This window comes from Arvicola amphibius, chromosome 12, assembly GCF_903992535.2.
Source record: "Arvicola amphibius chromosome 12, mArvAmp1.2, whole genome shotgun sequence".
Classification (NCBI taxonomy): domain Eukaryota; kingdom Metazoa; phylum Chordata; class Mammalia; order Rodentia; family Cricetidae; genus Arvicola; species Arvicola amphibius.
Genome location: NC_052058.2, coordinates 152,748,676 through 152,768,212, shown reverse-complemented (window position 1 = coordinate 152,768,212; position 19,537 = coordinate 152,748,676). Strand labels below are relative to the sequence as shown.

At 49.0% G+C, this 19,537-nt stretch overlaps 1 protein-coding gene across 2 annotated transcripts in view; it reads left to right on the top strand.

Moving 5' to 3' along the window:
• The window catches only part of Homer2 (homer scaffold protein 2), an 87,460-nt gene extending 68,588 nt beyond the window's left edge, over positions 1 to 18,872 (top strand). Inside the window, exons 4-9 of one of the 2 annotated variants that reach the window (XM_038313764.1) lie at positions 2,415 to 2,507; positions 7,219 to 7,325; positions 10,956 to 11,112; positions 13,541 to 13,651; positions 14,501 to 14,581; positions 15,510 to 18,872. In XM_038313764.1, the coding sequence (XP_038169692.1) occupies positions 2,415 to 2,507; positions 7,219 to 7,325; positions 10,956 to 11,112; positions 13,541 to 13,651; positions 14,501 to 14,581; positions 15,510 to 15,698 (738 nt within the window). In that variant the 3' untranslated portion in view covers positions 15,699 to 18,872. Of the gene's footprint in view, positions 1 to 2,414; positions 2,508 to 7,185; positions 7,326 to 10,955; positions 11,113 to 13,540; positions 13,652 to 14,500; positions 14,582 to 15,509 lie in introns of both variants that reach the window. The other variant, XM_038313763.1, reaches the window with a different exon arrangement.
• The last annotated feature ends 665 nt before the right edge of the window (positions 18,873 to 19,537 follow it).

Genomic DNA, 19,537 nt, shown 5'->3' with positions numbered 1-19,537 from the left:
TTCAAATTTCTAGCCAAGCTGAGCAACCCTCCTGAGGTTGTTTATTTACTGTGTGCATTTTTCCTCAGGAATTTTGCCTTTTATCTATTGGCGTTTTTATCTTGTATAAACTCTGAAAAAAATAATGGTCTTTTTTTTTTTTTTTTTCCCTGCTGTCCTGTCCTGGCTGAGGGCATTTTCCCGGGCTGTTGTTTCCCTTCTGAATTAGGGTTTTTGTTTTGTTTTTTGTTTGTTTGTTTGTTTGGTTGGTTTTGACGTTTTGTTTCTCCACTCAAAGGCTTTGAACTGTTATATAGTAAACCTGTCATGTAAGCCATCTCTCTAGCCCCAATCTCCTCTTTTCTTACTTTAAAACTTTTTTCCCCTGAAATTTCGTTCTTAGTTTGTGTCTATTGAATGTTAGCAGAATCCATTACAAAATTCGAGTTCCTTTGTGGAGAGGGAGCAAGTCTTTGACATGACTGTTTCCTTCTCAGTAGGCAAGAGCTCATTCAGGAATAAACCCACATGTACCTGGGGCTGGGAGGGGGCGAAGGGGCAGTTTACCGGAAGGAGAAGCAGGGCCCTTCCCCATCAGGTGTTTCCCAAAGGGGGAGTTGTGGCCTCCATCCCGAATGAGTCTACTGTTTTAAGCAGCAGGTAAAGTGAGTTTTCCTTTTACAGCTCTGGACTGGTCAAGACGTAGTGAAGCCCCATGTCTGTAGCTTGGTTAGTAGGCCTGCAGGGGGCGCAGGCTCTAACAGGAAGGATGCTGTTTTCTTCTGGGATGGGGCAGGCTCTGGGCTTGCCAGCACCTGCTGTCTGTCGGGGCTCCCAGTGCTCAGTGCTGCTCAGAGAAGGGAGCTTGTGCTCACCCCAAATGAGCACTTGACAAAACCCCAAGAAATGTCAAGGTCGTGTAGCTTGCTGGCTTTTCTTGTTTCCCGGTGTTGCCATTTTTACCCTCCCCTGGTTTATAATACCAGCATTCTCTGGGCTAACAGTGTCCTGCTAACGGAACTCAGTCCTCTCGCCAGTCAGTGACTATGAACCAGCAATCGACAGGATTTTCCTGTGACTTTAGGATTTTTAAAAAGATTCTTTAAATTATGTGTCTGTGTGTATGTGAGTGTGGATTTGTGCCCTGAGTGCAGTGCACAGAGACCCCAGAAGAGGGTGTTGGGTCCCCTGGGGCTGGAGTTCCAGATGGGTGTGAGCCACCTACCTGACGTGGGCGTTAGGAACCAAATCCATGTCCTCTGCAAGAGCAGTAAGTGCTCTTAACTGCTGAGCCATCTCTCTAGCCCTGGCTTTAGGATTTTTAAACTATGGAAATATTAAAACATTTTTCAAAATAGAGAAGATAGAATAATAAACACTGCACATAACACCTAGATTTCAATTTTCTTAGTATCGGTTCCTTATCGCTGTGATCTAAGCAACCTAAAGCAGGCTTTCTATTGGCTCATGCTTTGAGGGTGCAGTCCCTCAGGGTAGGGAAGACAGGAAGTGGCTGCTGGTCCCTTTGCTTCTGTACAGGAAGCAGAGAGAATGCTGGTACTCACCCCCCCCCCCGCCACCTTTATGTGTTCTGAGATCCAGCAAACAGGATGTGTCTTTCCGCCTCAGTCAAACCTCTGTGGAAACACTTCTGCAGACTTACAGAGAGGTGGTGTGTCTCCTAGGTGGCTGCCAAGGGAGTCAAGTAGACTGTGAAGATTAACTGTCACATTAGCATTTTGTCATGTGTCAACTTTCTTGCTGAAGCATTTAAAACCAAAAAAGAGCTAGTCATAGGCTATTTATTGCATTTTTCTATTTTGTACCTGAAATTACCCCTGACATTTTTGGTGTTCGTTTTGTGGTTGTGTTGCTGATGCTTGTCGGGGTCTAATTATTTATATGAGGCTGCCCTAGACCTCTTTGTATGACATGAACTGACTTTGAGATTTTAGTTCTGTCACCTCAGCCTCCCAAGTTCTGGGGGTGCAGGTATGCGCCACCAAACCCAGCCTCGCTTTCCTTTCTCATGGCTTTAATTTCCAAGTTCTTGAATCCCTCCCATGGTGTTTGTGGGTTTTCTCAAACTCTCAAAATAGAGCCTTCAGCGCAGGAAGGCTCTATTTCTGTGTCGCCTTTGTATTAAGTACCGTTAACCAGGGAATTTAAAATGTGTGTTTCTCTTAGTTACTGTATCCAGTTAGCACCTGTAACTTTGAAACTGCTCCCAGTGTGACCCCGGACCAGTCGTGTTTATTGGTATTGGAAGGGGGGGGGATTTCTTATCTCTGTTTCCTTTTAATGACAGTTAAAGGTTCTCTGCCATTTGTACAGAATTTATAGGCTTAAAATGGATACAGAATAATAAAGGTGGCTGCTGGGTATGGCCGGGAATAAGATTAAAGTCAGTTCTGATAACTGTTCTGCATGTTTAGTTTGCAGAGAAGTTCCAGGAGGTGAAAGAAGCTGCCAGGCTAGCCAGAGACAAGTCCCAGGAGAAAATCGAGACCTCGAGTAATCATTCCCAAGTAAGTAATCTGTCCCTAAAATAAATATGGGGGGTGATCAGTAATTGAGATTCCTTCTTCCTTGTCGCTCTCGGCAAGAAGTAGGTAATTTTAGCAGCAGGAGTAAAATCTGGAGGCATTTTTCAACGTTTAGCCTGCTCTCAGCAAGATGAAGCGACTCGCGTTTATGAGGCTTTGGGATTTCTCAGGCATACTACTGGACTCTTGACAGAGAGCTGTAGATACAGCCAGAGCTGCCTGTCCCCGGGCCGCGAAGCGCTTGTGTGGTGACCATGTTTAAAGGTCAGGGTGTAACGCGGTGGTAGAACCCTTAGCCTATTCAATATTCAAGACCAGGTGTGTGCCCAGCATTGCAAGGGGGCGGGGGCGGGGGCAGGGGCGGGGCTTGGTTAGTGCACAGTGTCCACGTTAGACCCATCCTGCTAGGTTAAGGGCAGTGTTGGGCTTTCTAGAATTCCAGCAACCTTGAGGACAGGCGGTGTGTGTGGTGAGGCCGTGTTTACTGACTGTTGGGAAGTCCACAGTGGGTTCTTCAGTGCTGCGGGCACCTCCTGCCCACTAGAGTAACTGCTCTCACAGAGAGAGCTCCAAGCCTCTCCCCATCTTAACAAAAGATAGGTGGGGGGTGCTTCCGCCCCCTGCAAGCTAGAAGTCTGAAGAGACCTGGCTGTGCCAGGATTTGATTAGCTGTCTGCTTAAAAATGTGATGATAATGGCTATAACGGACCCATTTAACCTGAGAGTTAGAAAAGTACCAGCATGCCTGGTGTCTTTGTTGATGAGTGAAGGCTTGGCGATCCTATAGGTAGGAGCAGTGGTGGTCGAACCAGACAGCCTGGATATCTATCTGCCTTGCACACTTCCGCATCAGGTGTGGAGATAGAGCCCGGAGATACTGTGAGCCGGGGAATCCATTTCATTAACTAGGTGGTCAGCAGACACCAGGGTTGTTATATGGCTAGTAATGTGGAGTTGGCGTGAGGATGATGTAAGAGCTCACTGCAGGATGTGTCTCAGGAGGCTGCTGGGGGAAGAACAGTTTGGCCTGGGTAGCTGTGGTGCGATGAGAAGGAGCCAGGAAGACCAGGCACACTGAAGTAGTCAGCTCACCCGACCTGACCATGAGCCAAACAGAATCGTCAGGGCCCAGGAAGTAAGGAAAAGAGAAGGTCAGGAGCAAGAACACTGACGGGAGAACCCAGCAATCCCTCAGGGTGAGAGAGGCTACCAGGGCACAGGCTTGTGACAGACTTGGTGGCTGGGGTGGTCCACATGGGGAAGGCCTAGGCTTGTCTTGAGATACATGGCCACACTGTGTCCTGCGCTTGCCATAGTAAAAGACACTCCAGGTGGGTATATGGGACGGAATCTATGCCAGGCCTCAGATGGACAGGAGCTTCCCTGGACCTTTGGATTAGTAGTCCTTAATCCAAGTGACAATTTGATTTAGTGGAATATATTGAGTAATCATCCAGGCTGAGTTCTTGAAATGGAAATGTGGGTAGAAACTATAGACATCTTCTCTATCTCTCTCTTTTTTAATTTTGTGTTTAATCATATGCGTATGTGTGTCTGTATGTCACGTGTTGGGGAGTGGCCGAGGAGAGCAGTGGTATCAGGTCCACTGGAACCGGGTGTTTGCCGGCTGTTAGAAATCCCCTGATACACATGCTGGCAATACCTGGGGTCCTCCGGAAGACTAATGTGTTTCTTGACCACCGAGCCATCTCTCCAGCCCCCACGCCCCATGCATGTTTAAAGCTGCAGAGATGGTTCCTGGTATAGAGAATTCTAACACACAGTCTTTTCCCGAATACCACATTTTATAGATAAAGTGTGCCTCGTAAGATATTAAATAGAAATGAGGTTTTGTCTCGTAAGCCTTAGTTCTTATCCATCCTCGCTGATGTGTCGGTGTCTGTTTTCCTTTTAACAATCAGCCGCTGATCTTCCTGAATCTTTCCCACGAATGAACACTAACCACGTTTTACAAATAGTTGAAAATTGTTATGCAGTCAGATTACAAAGACACAGGTTTCATGAGAGCAAAAGAGCTGCAGCATAGCTTGCTGTCGAGAAAGCAATGGAGCCAGCCTGCTCTCAGGCTGGGGTTGCGGCTCAGGAGCAGAATGCTCGCCCGACAAGCACAAGGCCCTGAGTTCCCACCCCGTCACCAGAGAACAAGCACACGCCTGTGTGCTGTGCCACCATGGAAGGATAGGTCAGTAGTATTTGAAAATGTGTGTTTTTAGTATACCTTTCTAGTACATTTTTTGTTATTCCTTTTAACCATTGATGAAAATACTTTGTAAGTCATGATCATTTTCTCCTGACTTCCAGTATTCCCTTTCAAAACTGCTTTACTGCCCAGGTAATATTCCGGTTTGTATCGTGACGTATTCCTTTCGCCTCTTACAATCTGGGGCAGCTAGTTGTTTTGGTTTGTTTTTCTCATTAACATAAATACCGTGGCTGTAAGCATTCCTGCCCATCTGTGAGCATTTGATAAATTCTCTGCAGGATAAATTTTGGAGATGGAAACAGGTCTTGAGGTGTCTGCTCTTAGCCTACAGCGATGATCAGTTCCAACTCTCACCTCCCACCAGCAGTGACTAAACTTTCCCGTCCCACACTTGACTAAGACGACTTGTTGAGCCGGGCGGTGGTGGCGCACGCCTTTAATCCCAGCACTTGGAAGGCAGAGGCAGGCGGATCTCTGTGAGTTCGAGACCAGCCTGGTCTACAAGAGCTAGCTCCAGGACAGGCTCTAAAGCTACAGAGAAACCCTGTCTCGAAAAACCAAAAAAAAAAAAAAAAAAAAAAAAAAAAAAAAAAGACGACTTGTTGATTTGACAAGTTGTATACTATTAAATATGTAATGCAATATTAATTTTTTGAGAATTCCATACAATAGATTTTGATTATATTTACCCCCAACCCCTCCCATATCCACCCCTATTTCCCCTCCTAACTTCTGACCTTAATTTCTCTTCCCTCTCCCTCCCTTCCTTCCTCCCTCCCTCCCTTCCTCTCTCTCTTCCTTCCTACTTTCCTTTATTTCTTTCTATAACACAAGTCCAGTTTGTGCTGCCTTTACACTTTTGGATGTGAGATTGTCCACTGGAGCGTGGCTGACCTACCAGGAGCCACACCCTTAAAGAAAACTCAGTCTCCCTCCACCACAAGACACCACATGTCAGCAGCTCCTTAGTTAGGAGTAGGGGCCCCTGAGCCCCACCCTACATGCCAGACTATTGACTGGCTTGATCATATGCAAGCCTCAAGCCTTGGTCAGACAGCCACAGCTGCTGACTTTAGATACTTTTTTAATTTATGTGAAGATTTTGGATGTATACTGAATAATAAACCTCAGTGACCAGTTGTTTTGTTATAGCCCCTACTTCTGTTGCCTGTCCCATGTTTTAAAGGAAATCCAAGATATCTGAATACATCCAAAAATATCTCAGCATATAATTCTAAAAATTGAGGAGTCTTGGGCCAGCGAGACAGCCCAGCGGGTAAGAGCACTTGCCATACAAGCCTGATGAACTGAATGACGTCAGTTGAGTCCAAGGACCCTGCAGTTGAAAAGAATGGGCCTCTGAAAGTTGTTCTCTGACTCCACATATGTATTCGCGCGTGCGCGCTTGTGTGCGTTTGCGTGCGTGCACACCCCACAAGCATGTATATAAAATCTTAGTTTTAATTTAAAAAATGACTCAAGAAAAGATATTTAAATTTCACTTCCAATGCCTACTGCGTATGTTTTCCCTGGGGTTTCATTTGCATTTTAATTTTGTTTATGGTTTCTGTTTTGTAATGCAGAAATGTAAGTTAGTCAGATTTACACATTATTCTCCTCATGCTGCTTTTAGTTGCCTTCATGCCTACTGGAGGCTAAATAAGATCTAAAATCTTAAGACTAGATGAAGTTTTTCCTCCTGGTGGCTTGGTTTATTACAAAAAGGCACTTCAGGATATTCATAAGGATGCTAAACAGTATTGAAGCCAGCAAACACCATATTTGGTTCCTGTGTTTTTAATAAGTGTTGATCTAGCTCTCCTAGCCAGGAGCTGTGCATTGTCTCTCTGTTTCTGATACTTTCTGTAGCCTCAAGGATTTGCTGCTCCCGGGGCTCCTTCTTGTATATAGCAATCCCTTTGACAGTTGTAACTTCTGTGCTGGGGTATTTCAGGAGACTGGACATTCAAGCTTGACAGAGCTTGAACACAGGAAATAGGAACATAAAGTCTGAATTAAAAATCTGTGAGTGGCCGGGCGGTGGTGGCGCACGCCTTTAATACCAGCACTCGGGAGGCAGAAGCAGGCGGATCTCTGAGTTCGAGGCCAGCCTGGTCTACAAGAGCTAGTTCCAGGACAGGCTCTAGAAACTACAGGGAAACCCTGTCTCGAAAAAAAAAAAAAAAATCTGTGAGTGGTGGCCCCAGGTCTTATCAGTAAATTGCAGGCTTTATGAACTTCCTTGCGGCATGTTCAGGGCCTTTGGGCCCTGGGATTGGTTGTCTTGGTCAACCTTTTTGCTGATTAGTCTACACTGCATTCTGGTTCAATGAATCGGTTTGTCCAGACTCATAAACACATATTTTCTCATTATGCCTAATTTGCTGCCAATATAAGGACAAGCAGTAACATGTGAAGATAATTCACTTTGGCCAGGAATCTGGGTGTGAAACCCCGTCTTCCACTCAGGCATCCAGCGTCAACGGAACAGACGATGAAAAGGCCTCACATGCCAGCCCGGCCGACACACACCTCAAGTCTGAGAATGACAAGCTGAAGATAGCGTTGACACAGAGGTGAGGCTGCTTCCCCACCCACACCCCCTCTTCTTTATGCTCTGTATTTCCTGAAGGCCTTTCCCGCTGGGCAGGGTGTCGGGAGCTGGAAGAGAAGACTGTCCTTGCTGCTCCATGCATCACAGTTTACCTCCTGGTCGGAGGACGAAGACCAGTTGATATCACCAGCCAGTGGTCGTCAGTGTGTATGAGTGTGTCAGTCTGAGCCAGTGTGTGTGGAGGATATAGTTATGTGTGAATGCGTGAGAGAGAGTCTGTGTTTTGTTGGTGAAGAGGAACCTTTGACATTTATTCATCTTCGACAAGAAAGAGTTAAACACCCCAGAGAAGTCTATAAAACCCTAAGAAACATCAGCTGTCTTTGAAAAGCCCTCACCCACACGCTCAGGTGTGCCCTGTACCTTTCTGTTGCCTCTGGGCTTCAGATCTAGGCGAAAACGCCCTTCAGTTCTGCTAAAAAAACAAAAAAAAAACAAAAAACAAAAAAACCCCTAAAACCATGAAAAATAATATGAGATCACACAAAATCAGTAGTATTCCTAGGATAATATTTGGAAAAGAGGTTTCCTTTATAAAATTAACTGGAGCCAGGCAGTGGTGGCGCATGCCTTTAATCCCAGCACTCGGGAGGCAGAGGCAGGTGAATCTCTGTGAGTTCGAGGCCAGCCTGGTCTACAAGACCTAGTTCCAAGACAGGCTCCAAAGCTACAGAGAAACCCTGTCTCAAAAAACCAAAATAAATAATAACTGGAAAATGTTGGTGAAGAATGTCCAGGATGGCGCAGAGCACGTGGTTATTGTTGTTTTGAAACAGGGTCTTAAATACAAGAAAGCCCTGACCTCACTCTGTAGCTCAGGGTAGTCTTGGACCTGGTCTTCCTGCCTCGGCTTCGCCAGTGCTGGGATCATAAATGCTTCTCTCTTTAAAGTGATTTCTGAGGGTCACAGATGAAAAAATTAATGCAAAGATATGTTACTTCTTGTCTTTAAAAATATTTTTGGGGAGAAAGAGAGAGGGAAATGTATGGAGATGGGAAAGATGGCTCAGCAGTCAAGAGTGCTTGCTGTTCTCATGGAGATCGTGAGTTCTGTTGCCAAAGCCCACACTGGTGGCTCATGATTGCCACTGCAGGGAATCTAGCCCTTCACTTGGCCTCTGAGAACCCCGGCACACACGTGACACACACACGAATAAACCACAGATCTTAAAAAACATTTGTCTTTAACACATCGTTCTACATATTTATTGCATACGGTGTGAATATAATATGTGTTGATAAAATCAGAAACAGCAGCCCCTTCATTTCAAACACAGGCGCTTTCAGCCGAGAAGGGGTAAGAAGCCCGGGTTGTTTACAAGGTTTTGGTCTCTTCTAAGTGGTTCTGTCCCGTTAGCATGATCCCAATACTGACACCAAGAAGTCTTAGATGTCAGATGACAACACAAGCTGCCCTTGTGTTTCCGGGTCTTCAGGACTGACTTAACACCTTCAGAATTACTCTGTCACCTAGCTGAGGAGATGCCCTCAGTCTCCTGTCATGGCTAAGAGGGCTCTCTACTCTCTCCAGACTTCCCCATGTCAGAGACGGATCACCTTCAGGCCCGTCCCGTCTAACTTTCCCCACTGGACTGTTGAGGAAACTAGACACAGTTAGTAAAGTGACTCCCTGCCCACGGTCCCAGGACTGCTGTGTTTGCACTTACCTCTGCAGATAGTCTCCGCAGCCCGCCGCAGCCCCAGCTGGAGACCCCAAAAGGGCTGTCATTGCCGTTGCTCAGCATCCTGGCTGCCATATGGAACTTAATTCCTGTGAGCTGACCTAGAAATTCCAGAAAGCACAGGAGACTTTTCAATCCCACCTTCTGCGTCTGGATGCCGCCTCTTTTTAGATGCTTCAAAGACAAAGCTGACCAGTCCTCCTTTCTCGCCTATTTTTGGTTATTTAAGTCACAGTGGGATGTCCAGATGAAATATTCCAACCCCAAAAGTAAATGTTTTAAATCCGAGTTCAATGTAAAGAAAGGTAAAGGAAAAGCCGTGAAGCCATCCCCTAAATTGTCAGTTAGCTGACACTCACCACCTCTAAAACTCATCAGATAGAAACATTTTGCTGGGATTTTTTTATTCAATGTGTCACATTTAAAGCCGAAAGCATGCATTTCCCAGTCACATCATAGATTCATGAGGCAGTAGCTAGAAAGATAACATGTGGCTCAGGTATAGTGCATTTATCTCAATTTTTTCTTTCAGTCATTAGAAAATGGGCATTTCTCTGCTGGGCAGAAATTCTCTTTGTATATATGTGTGCATGTTCCTGTGCATGCAGGTGTGCATGCATTTGAGAGAAAGAGAGAGAGGAAGAGAAAGAGAGTGTGTGTATGTGAAGGCCAAAAGTCGACCTTGCATGTTGTTCCTCTGAAGTCATCTACCTTGGAGACAAACACCAAATTACTGTGTCTGTAGAGAGCGAGGCTGACTTTCTGCGTGTGTCTGTGTGTCTGGGGCATGTGCATGCCTGTGGGTGGCATGCACCTATGTGTACTTACAGGAACCAGAAGGGGATGCTGGCATTTTCCTCTGTCACTTCTCACCTTAGTTTTTGAGTCAAGGTTCCCTGATGAAACCAGAAGCTCACCATTCGGCTGGGCTGGTTCACCATCCAGTTTCTGTGATGTGTCCATCTCTGCCCCTCAGAGCTGGCATTGCAGGCACATGTGACCATCTATGCCCAGCTTTTCCAAGGGTGCTGGGGATTTGAACTCTGCTCCTCTTATGTTCACGGCCATCACTCTTATCCGGCCCCATTTTTGCTGTTCTGTTTTGTTTAAGACAGGGTCTCCCTGTAGCTCTGGTTGTCCTGGAACTTGCTCTGTAGACCACGATGGCTTCAAACTTGTAGGGATCCACCTGCCTCTGCCTCTCAGGTGCTGGGATTAAAAGGCGTGCATCACTATGCCTGGCTCCCGTTTTGTTTTGTTTGTTGTGATTTTTTTTTGAGGTGGGATCTCTCACCCAACCTAGAGGTCATCAATCATCTGGGCTATACCGCCAGCAGGTCCCAGAAATCCTCCTGCCTCTGCCTCCCACCATGGGGGTTACAGACGTGTGCGCTGCTCCTGGCTTTTACATCATGTTATAAATCAGACTCGGCCCCTCTTGCCCATGTGACAAGCCCTTTGTAGATGAAGCTGTCACTCCAACCATCAGCAGAACTTTCTATAGCCTTGTCCTGTCAGGCTCTGCTCCATCACGTCAGGTCACACTCCGTGCTGGACTCGACAAAAGGGTGTGGTGGCTGAGAGAACCTGGATCCTCACTGTTGGGTCTTCTCCTAGCACAGAAATCAAAGGTGAAACGGGAGGCCGTGTGTGCTCTTAAGGATGAAGCTGTCCTGGCCCCTGTTCAAGGCAACTCTTTAAGAAAATGGCTGGGTCAGGGGACATGTTCACACTAGAGAGACTCCAGTCCCCCTTGGCAGTTGGTGCTGACTGCGAGACAAGAGTCTGAGCTTCCCTTGGGTGAGCGATGAGTGGCAGAGTTCCTGTTCCCCAGCAAATGGAGGCGCAGGGTGACGGACACCAGACACCACACCGCTCCTAATCTCTGTCGTCACCTGTCACCCCTACAGTGCTGCCAATGTGAAGAAGTGGGAGATTGAGCTGCAGACCCTGCGGGAGAGCAACGCCCGGCTGACCACAGCCCTGCAGGAGTCGGCGGCCAGCGTGGAGCAGTGGAAGAGGCAGTTCTCCATCTGTCGTGATGAGAATGACCGACTCCGCAGCAAGGTGGGCTTCAGTAGGGAGCAGGACTAGGGCCCTGGGCAGCCGGAGATGGGTCACTGAAGGCCCTTGGCCTCTCTCTCTCTCGTGCCCTCACCCCACAGGCGAAGATATTTTTTTATCTTCTCCTTGAACATCTTCCTTTCTTAGTAGGACGTCAATGATGTAAATTATCGACTTTGAACTTCCGTTACTAAGGAAGAGATGATTGAACCAGACCCCCTCTCAAGGGTTCCCCCATATTTCTCCCAGGCTGACCTTTGCTGTAGGTGAGCTTCCCTTAGTGTCTCTGTGGCTTGGGCTCTCCAGTGGAGGAAAGGGAACCCAAGGATAAATGAGAAAATTGATCCAGAATGCTGAGGAGTCTATTTGCACAGAAACTCTGCTCCCATCCAGATCATTATCTCCAAAAATATAAATTTGAAAGCAAAAAGAGGATTTATGTTGAAAGAGGAGAAAGATGGGCGCCAACTATGAAGTGCTTTCTGTTGTCCCACTTTGATGACTACGGGTTTAAATTTGCTCAAAGTTTCCCTGTAACCAGACCTGTGGTCAGTCTCCTCTGTTCTCCTGTGGCATTGATCCAGTAGTTTGGGGCACTCAGAGATGCCCCTGTAGAGGCTCTCAGGTTTCTGTTTAGACTGTACTAGATATGAGCCCAGAGGGCTTCAGAAAATGCTCTGTAAGTGCAGGGTTTGGTGGGACCTGTCCCTTGGCCCCCATGAGTCCCTTGCCCTGACCGGCCTGTGCTCCACTGAAGTGGAGCCCCACGTTGCCACCTTTGTTGAGTGTTAATTGCCCACAGAGCTGCCTCTCTTCCATCCCTGTGATGAGGATGCCAACAGTCAGGGCGCTGGGCCAGTTGCTGAGTTTGTATATTCCTATTTGAGCCTGAGCTGATCTGCCTGCTGGAGGGATCGATTGCTCCTGTTTAAGCAGAGATGTTTTTCTCACTCTGGTCATGATAATCAGATGCAGTGCTGAGGTGTGGGGTAACGCCATCAGAGCCCAGAGATGAGGGGTAATGTCACCAGAGCCCAAAGATGAAGGGTAACATCACCAGAACCCAGAGATGAGGGGTAACGTCATCAGAGCCTAGAGATGAAGGGTAACGTCACCAGAACCCAGAGGTGTGGGCTAACATCACCAGAGCCCAGAGGTGTGGGGTAATGTCACCATGAGGGGTAATGTCACCAGAGTCCAGAGGTGAGGGGTAACGTCACCAGAGCCCAGAGGTGAGGGCTAACATCACCAGAGCCCAGAGGTGTGGGGTAATGTCACCAGAGCCCAGAGGTGAGGGATAATGTCACCAGAGCCCAGAGGTGAGGGGTAATGTCACTAGAGCCCAGAGGTGTGGGCTAACATCATCACCAGAGCCCAGAGGTGAGGGGTAATGTCACCAGAGCCCAGAGGTGTGGGCTAACATCATCACCAGAGCCCAGAGGTGAGGGGTAATGTCACCAGAGCCCAGAGGTGAGGGGTAATGTCACCAGAGCCCAGAGGTGTGGGCTAACATCATCACCAGAGCCCAGAGGTGAGGGATAATGTCACCAGAGCCTGGGAGGGCGTGGGCCTCCCTAGCATAAGCTCTTTGGGTGCTGGATTCCAGGCTGGCGGTAGAAACTGGGACATCAGTGTCAGGGGGCTGAGGGTTCAGGTCCTGCGGGCTGGTGCGGCCACTGCTGGGAAGAGGCCTCCTGTCAAAGACTGGCATTGTCTGGGTGCAGCAACCCAGGGTGTCTGCTGTGGGTTGTACGTTGGCTCCGCTCCTGCCATCCACTCCGCACACACATTCAGGTTTCCAAGAAACGCTGAGCAACTGATGACGCTGTCAGTATTGAGGGCTCTGTACGCCCCCTCTGCCTGGTTAGCCCCTTTGCAGGGTCAAGGCCACGAGAAGATGCAGTCCTGGGTTGTACTAGTTCATCTTGAAGATGATACCTACCCCCGTACACTGCTCCCCAGGCAGGACCCTGCTGTGTCTCAGTGGGTGGGGTCACCTTGATATGCAGCGATTTTATCTTTGACTTCCTGTCCAGTAGCGTTGCTAAATTCTGCTGCCCTCTTAAATCCTTGAGATGAAACCGAGTAATTCTGAACGTGATTAAAATGATGTCAAAGCCATTCTTGGGGAAAGCAGATCAGTTCAGGGGAACCTCTGGCCTGTGACAGATCCATAAAGCGATCCTGAACCCACTCCTGTGTGGTCATAAAGAAACCCAGAAGCCCAGCACGTAGGCCGCCTTTCATGACTTACTGGCCTCAGGCAAGCAGGGCCAGACGGCACAGGGGAGCTGCATGGTACCTGTTTGTGGAAAGTATGGAAGTGGGGTAGCCTATGCCTCATTTGAGACGCAAGCACAAAAGGAGTCATGGCGAGCTCGTGCTTGGCGGCTGAACCAGCTCCCTCGCCCTAACTGCCGTGTTCTTTAAGGTCGAGCAGCTGGAAGAGCAGTGCGAAGAGATAAACAGAGAGAAGGAGAAGAACTCCGAGCTGAAGAGCAGGATCGAGGAGCTGGAGTCCGAGCTCCGGGAAAAGGAGGTGGTGAGTTGGGAGCTCTGGGACCGCCTGCACAGAGAATCAGGACTCGCACCATGGCTCAGCTTCTCTGGAGCCAAAGCCTCATGCTGCCCCTTGCTTGTAGCATTGTGCCTATGACTCTCTGGAGAGAATTGAGGGTGGCATGTGTGGCTCTGAAGGTTGAAGGTTAGCCTAGCATTCATGAAGTCTTGGGGTTTGATCCCCAGTACCTCATAAACCCACCACGGTGGCACACACCTGTAATCCCGGAACTTGGGTGTAGAGGCAGGAAGATCAGGAGTTCAATGGCCATCTTCATTGAGGCCAGCCTGGGATACCTAAGAGGCTTTCTGGGAAGGAAGAAAAGAGACAGGAGACTTAGCTAAAGCCCCACACCGTGTTAAAGATGACCCACCAGTAGAAGGGGCGTTGGGAGCCAACCTCACCTAATAGAACATCCATTCTCACAGTCATTTGTGTTTTGGGAAGGAGAAAATTAAGCCCACAACCCTGGAACATGGGCAAGTTAACGAAACCGCCCTAAGCCTCAGTTTTCCCCACAACAGAACAGCAATGTCCGTGGGTAAAGATTTCACGCGATGATCCATGTAAGATACTACACCCTGAGGGTCATTGAGGCTTCAGAAAAGCCTCCCACCCATCATTGTTCATGTGAGCAAGACAGGCTCTGGGAACAGCACCTGCTACTGCACACACAGCTCCAGCAATTTCCAAGAGGGTGTGTGGGGGTGGGGGGGATGGGGGGGGTGTATGTGGGTGTGAGTGTGGGGGTGTGTGTAGGGGATGTGTATGTGTGTGGGTGTGTGTGGGGGTGTGGGTGTGTTTGTTTTTAAAACTGTCTGTCTCCCCCAGGAGTTGAAAGACCTCCGGAAACAGAGTGAGATCATACCTCAGCTCATGTCCGAGTGTGAATACGTCTCTGAGAAACTAGAGGTAAGGGGTGTGGTTGTATGATTTGGTCCCGAGGTGATTGGCATATCCCTTATCTCTCCACTCTCCTTCAGTTATGCTTCTAGGAGGGTCAAGGGTGGGTTTCTCCTTACAAAGAAAAAATGCTAGTAATTGTGTGTTACAAGCACCCCTGGGGGCTGCCTCCCCAGTGTTAGGTTTTTTGTTTTCCCATTTGAACGAAGGGTCTTGTGCACAACCAGAGTGTGTGTGACTGTTTCCTTGCCCACAGAAAATCCCTGCAGAACCGCAGCTGGTTAGGAAGGACAGATGTGTACCCCGTATGTACAGGGTCAGGGACAAGGCCACCTTGGCCTCTCCCCAGCCTGTGACTTTGGGTACTGACCTTTGACCTGCATCAGCTTCCTGGTCTGTCTTCACCCCTGGGGGTCACCTCGCTTCAGTCCCTTTGATACACACATGGGATGCTTTACTGAAGTACACAACCCCGGGGGCCGTGTCGAGAACCAGTTTCTGGGCACAGGTTCAAGAAAGTCGTAGTTCAGGCCCACAGGATAAAGCTCTTCTATGGTGTTAAACGTTCCTCCCTCACAAAGGACTGGTGGCCAGCTAGAGGCCAAGGAGTGCTCTCGTGGGGCCAAGGAAGCAAGCCACGTCACTGTCCCGTGTTCTGGCTTTGGTAGGCTATAATGAAAGAAAGGCGGTCTCTGCCAACCGCTCCAGGACTGGGGCCCAGATTTCTGAGCTTCTCTGCTGGAATCTGTGGGAAGCCCTCTGGGTAGAACTTGCAGTCTGCATTTCTGCTTGCTGCTTGAGGTGTTCAGGCCAGCTGTTGGTCACCTACCCCTTTGACTCCTCCTCCTGGAGAACCGTCAGGACTGACGCCTTGAGTGGCAGCTCCATCCTCCATCTGTCGCTGTCTTCCAGACCCTTCTCCCTCTTGTCTCGCCAGGCGGCCGAAAGAGACAATCAAAACTTGGAAGACAAAGTGCGGTCTCTAAAGACAGACATCGAGGAGAGCAAATACCGACAGCGCCACCTGAAGGGGGAGTTGAAGAGCTTCCTGGAGGTGTTGGATGGCAAGATCGATGACCTCCACGACTTCCGCCGGGGACTCTCCAAGCTGGGCGCAGATAACTAGGCCAGGCCACGAGTGGCGAGTGTGTGTGTGAGGTGAAGTAGGCATAGGACATCCTCCATTTGTGTCGCTTCTGCCAATGCAGGTGCATCCTATCTGTCTCCAGACCAGTCGTGCCGTCCACCCAGTCCTCCCGGATAGAAAAATCTCTCGCTTCTCTGGCCTCGTGAGGTGTGGGCGACTGGAAGCTTCTGACTCAGGAATCCAGAACTCGGTCTACCTTAGCCGTTTACGCAGTCAGGCAGGGATGTTTATATCTTTTTTTTTTTTTTTTTTTTTTAAGGGCTGTTGCAACCCTATGAACTGGGTGGGTGGGGGAGTATTTTCTAATCCAACTATCAATATCCTTTACAACAGGCCACTGGGCGCCTTCTACTGAGTAGCATTCAGGGTGTGTGACTCTCCAGCAGATTCTAGTCCATGGGGCACATGAGGGGATCATCTTTTCCCTCCGTCTGCATTTTGATGCTTCAGCTGATGTATCTAACCTTTTGACGTTGTGATACAGCTTCGTCATCCGTAAAATTCACACTCAAGGATTGACTTACCTACAAAGAAATAATTGTCAAAAACAAACAAACAAACCACCTTACAATGTTTTAAGCCAATTTACTGTTTTGTGTTGGAGCACATTCTTAGTTATCCTTGGCTACATGTGGCCCTCGGACTGTAGGTCAGGCATACCTTCTTAAAAGGAACCATTTAGTGGAAACTTTACCAGAGGGAAGAAAACCCAGAACTTTTGGGGTGTACCTATAGACAGGAACTCACTGTATCCACTGTGCCCCATCTCCCCCATTACTACGGTTGCGGCTATGTTTCTTTTCTTGTGTTTCTTTTTTTTGTTTTGTTTTGTTTTTGTTTTTTGTTGTTGGTTGGTTGGTTTTTGTTTTGTTTCTATTTCCGAGCATATGCTTACGCTGTGGGAACGGATGCAGGAGTGTGCTTAGGATAGTGCTGGGCACACCATAGGTGCTTAATAAACATTTGTTCAATTAAACTTAGTGCTTTAATCGGATCCCACAGCAGAGTTCCGGCCCTTGTTGAATCATGCAGCATCTTCCCAGGGCTGAAGAGATGACCTGCAGGGAATGCAGTCTGCTGCAGGCAAACCCAGATGTGGCTCTGAGGAGGGACACCGGCAATGGAGTGACCCTCCTGCAGGGTGCCCAGCCGTGATCCCCATAGAGGGCATTGCCGTGGGACTGCCTTCTCTTCCAGGTAGAGCTCCTGTAGTCTGAGGCTTCGAGGATCCTGGGAGAGCCTGGGATAGGAGCTACCACGGGCCTAGAAGCTCGGCCGGGTTCCTACAATGGGCTTGAACAACCGAGAAGATGTCCTACAGGCCATGAGGGTAAGAGAGCTGCTCAGGTGGCAGCCCTTGGCCTTGGTGACAGAGCAGCTCTGCTCTGCCCGGGTCTGCCTTCCCTTAGGTCCTGCTAAGGAAGGACCTGGAGTCCTAAAGCTCTCCTCTCGCAGACTTCTTAGTGGAGCCATTGGGCACTGAGGTCCACCCACAGGCATCCGTCCTTTAGAGAGATGCCCATGGGAAACAAGATGTTTTAAGTCCGGACCCCCAGCCCTTCTAAATGCCCTGGTCAAGGGGAACTTTGGTATTCCCTAGCTCTAGATATGAATTCACACAGTTAGGAATTCATCCTCGTGACTTTGCATGAACTCTCTTATTCATGCAGACAGCCTGAGGAAGGGGCCGGGCCGGCATGTCTGCCACCCGGGCCCCCGTGGTGACTTCCAAGCCCTCATCTTTCCCTGCTGTAGCAGTCACTCTGGTCAAGGAACTCTATTGGGATGGGAAAGGAAGGAAGGCTGGCGATATGGAGTGCTGAGGTGTGTTAAGGGGGACCCGTCAAATTGTGGTGTCTTGTGCAATGGGAGTGGTCACCTGTGATGTAATTCACCCCAGGGTGTGACTGATCCCACCTTCCCCTGCAGCTCCCAATAGGTCTCATCAGTAGCAGCTCCTGCTGGACCACTAGGAACAAAGACTGGGCTAGCTATGACCCAGCCTGGGTAAGGGGCTGTCTTCTTAGACCATCTTGGCCTCCCTGTCTGTCAGCAGCCTGGGCACACGGCTGCCCAGGAGCAGCAGACACCGGGATTCTCATCTTGGGCTTCGCAGGTAGATAGACGTAGGCATGTAGAAGGAGCTCTTGGCTGGTGAGGGTGTGAGCTGGTGACAGGGCCGTATGAACATAGCTGCTAAAGCCCCTTCTTCATCCTCATGGCAGTGACTTCCAAAAGCGCTGAAAATGGAAATGCAGAAAGTTCTGGAAGTTAGTACTACAGTGGGCTGAGTCCATGATCCTTGTTGTGAGCCATTGAAGAGTCTGGCAGCTTCTCGTAGCCAGCAGATGGGGAAACTAGAGTTTTGGGGCATCCCCCAAACTGCCGCAACCCAGGAGCCTGCAGGCCTAGAGACCTCTCGCAGGGTGATTTAGGCTCCGCAGCAAACATGTGCGAGACTAAGCACTGACCTTCCCTTCCACCTGCTTTCTCTAAAGAGCTCATGTTTCTTCATCTGCTCTCCTTTTAAGAACAGTCGTGACCCAGAAACAGCCTGGGTGGCCAACAGGAGGCTGACCCCGAATACAACCTCCAGCCCTGCAAAAGGTGGGCTCTGTACAGAGCAAACAACCCACTAATTGTTCAGTCTCCATTCACACTCATGTGACGTGCCTCCAGTTATTGTGATGTCGGGCCCAGCCCTGGGACTGATGTCATGACCTCTAACCTTGTGCAGGTGCAGTGAGCTGTCGGCTCCCAGCAATTACTGCTGCGGTGTGTGCCGCCTCCAAACCAGGTGACCCCTGAGCTCTCCTGGTCTTGACAACTCCGAGACTGGCAGTCCATGCCTTGCTTAGCTGGCTTTCTGCAGCCGTTCACACGGGGCCTAAAAGAGGCCAAGGAAAACTCAGAGAACCCTTTAACCATAACCCGTGTGCATTTCTGACAAGTCTGGTAGGGACAGGACGTGCTTCTGGTGCTTCAGGAATGTAACTAGAAGTGCAGATTAGGAGAGCCACACAGAGCCCATGCTAGCCCTCCGATCATCCCCTCCCCCCCAAGAGCTGTCACTGTAGACCTTCATTGGGGGAGAGAACTTGGCAGAGATCATCAGCAGGAAGTGGAGGCAGAGTGGCGTGCCCAGGGGACCCCAGCTGTTACCAGCAACCTTGGGCTCTTGGGTCTCTTGGACCTTGGTCCACTGTTCTCCTCAGAACCATATTGTGGTTCTCTGATGTTTCTTAGATGCCAAGAAGAAATAAAGAAATAAATAAATAAATAAGATGCCAATAAATAAATAAAAAAAACACACTGTATTATTTCAGTGTGTGTCCACAGCACAGGACAGCTGGCAGGGGACTGAGGCTGATCGCACTTCCTCTCACCAGACATAGTGAGGCCTGTTTCTGAATGGTTCTGGTCTGTAGGGACTCTTCAGTAACCTCTGTGCTCTGAGAGGCCAGTTTGGTAGAACGCAGACTGGCTTTAAGTTCTCTAGTGATGGTTTTTCTGGGCACACACTCATCTTTTTCAAGAGGCAGCAGGCCTTTGACTGCAAGGACATAAACGGTGTTCCCGCCCGGAGATGGTCAGTCCAGATGAGCCACAGCTGGGGAGGCGCTGCTTGCCCAGGGCTTAGAGCGGTTTGCACGCATGAGCTGCCCGCAAGGGCGGCTGCTCTGCCACCTGCGGGCTCCATAGCCACAGCCTTCAGCTATGTGATGGGCAGCATGTACTGCATTGGATGTGAGACATCAAAAAAAAAAAAAAAAAAAAAAGGGTGGCGTGTCATATAGTCCGTGTGTGGCCGTAAAGCA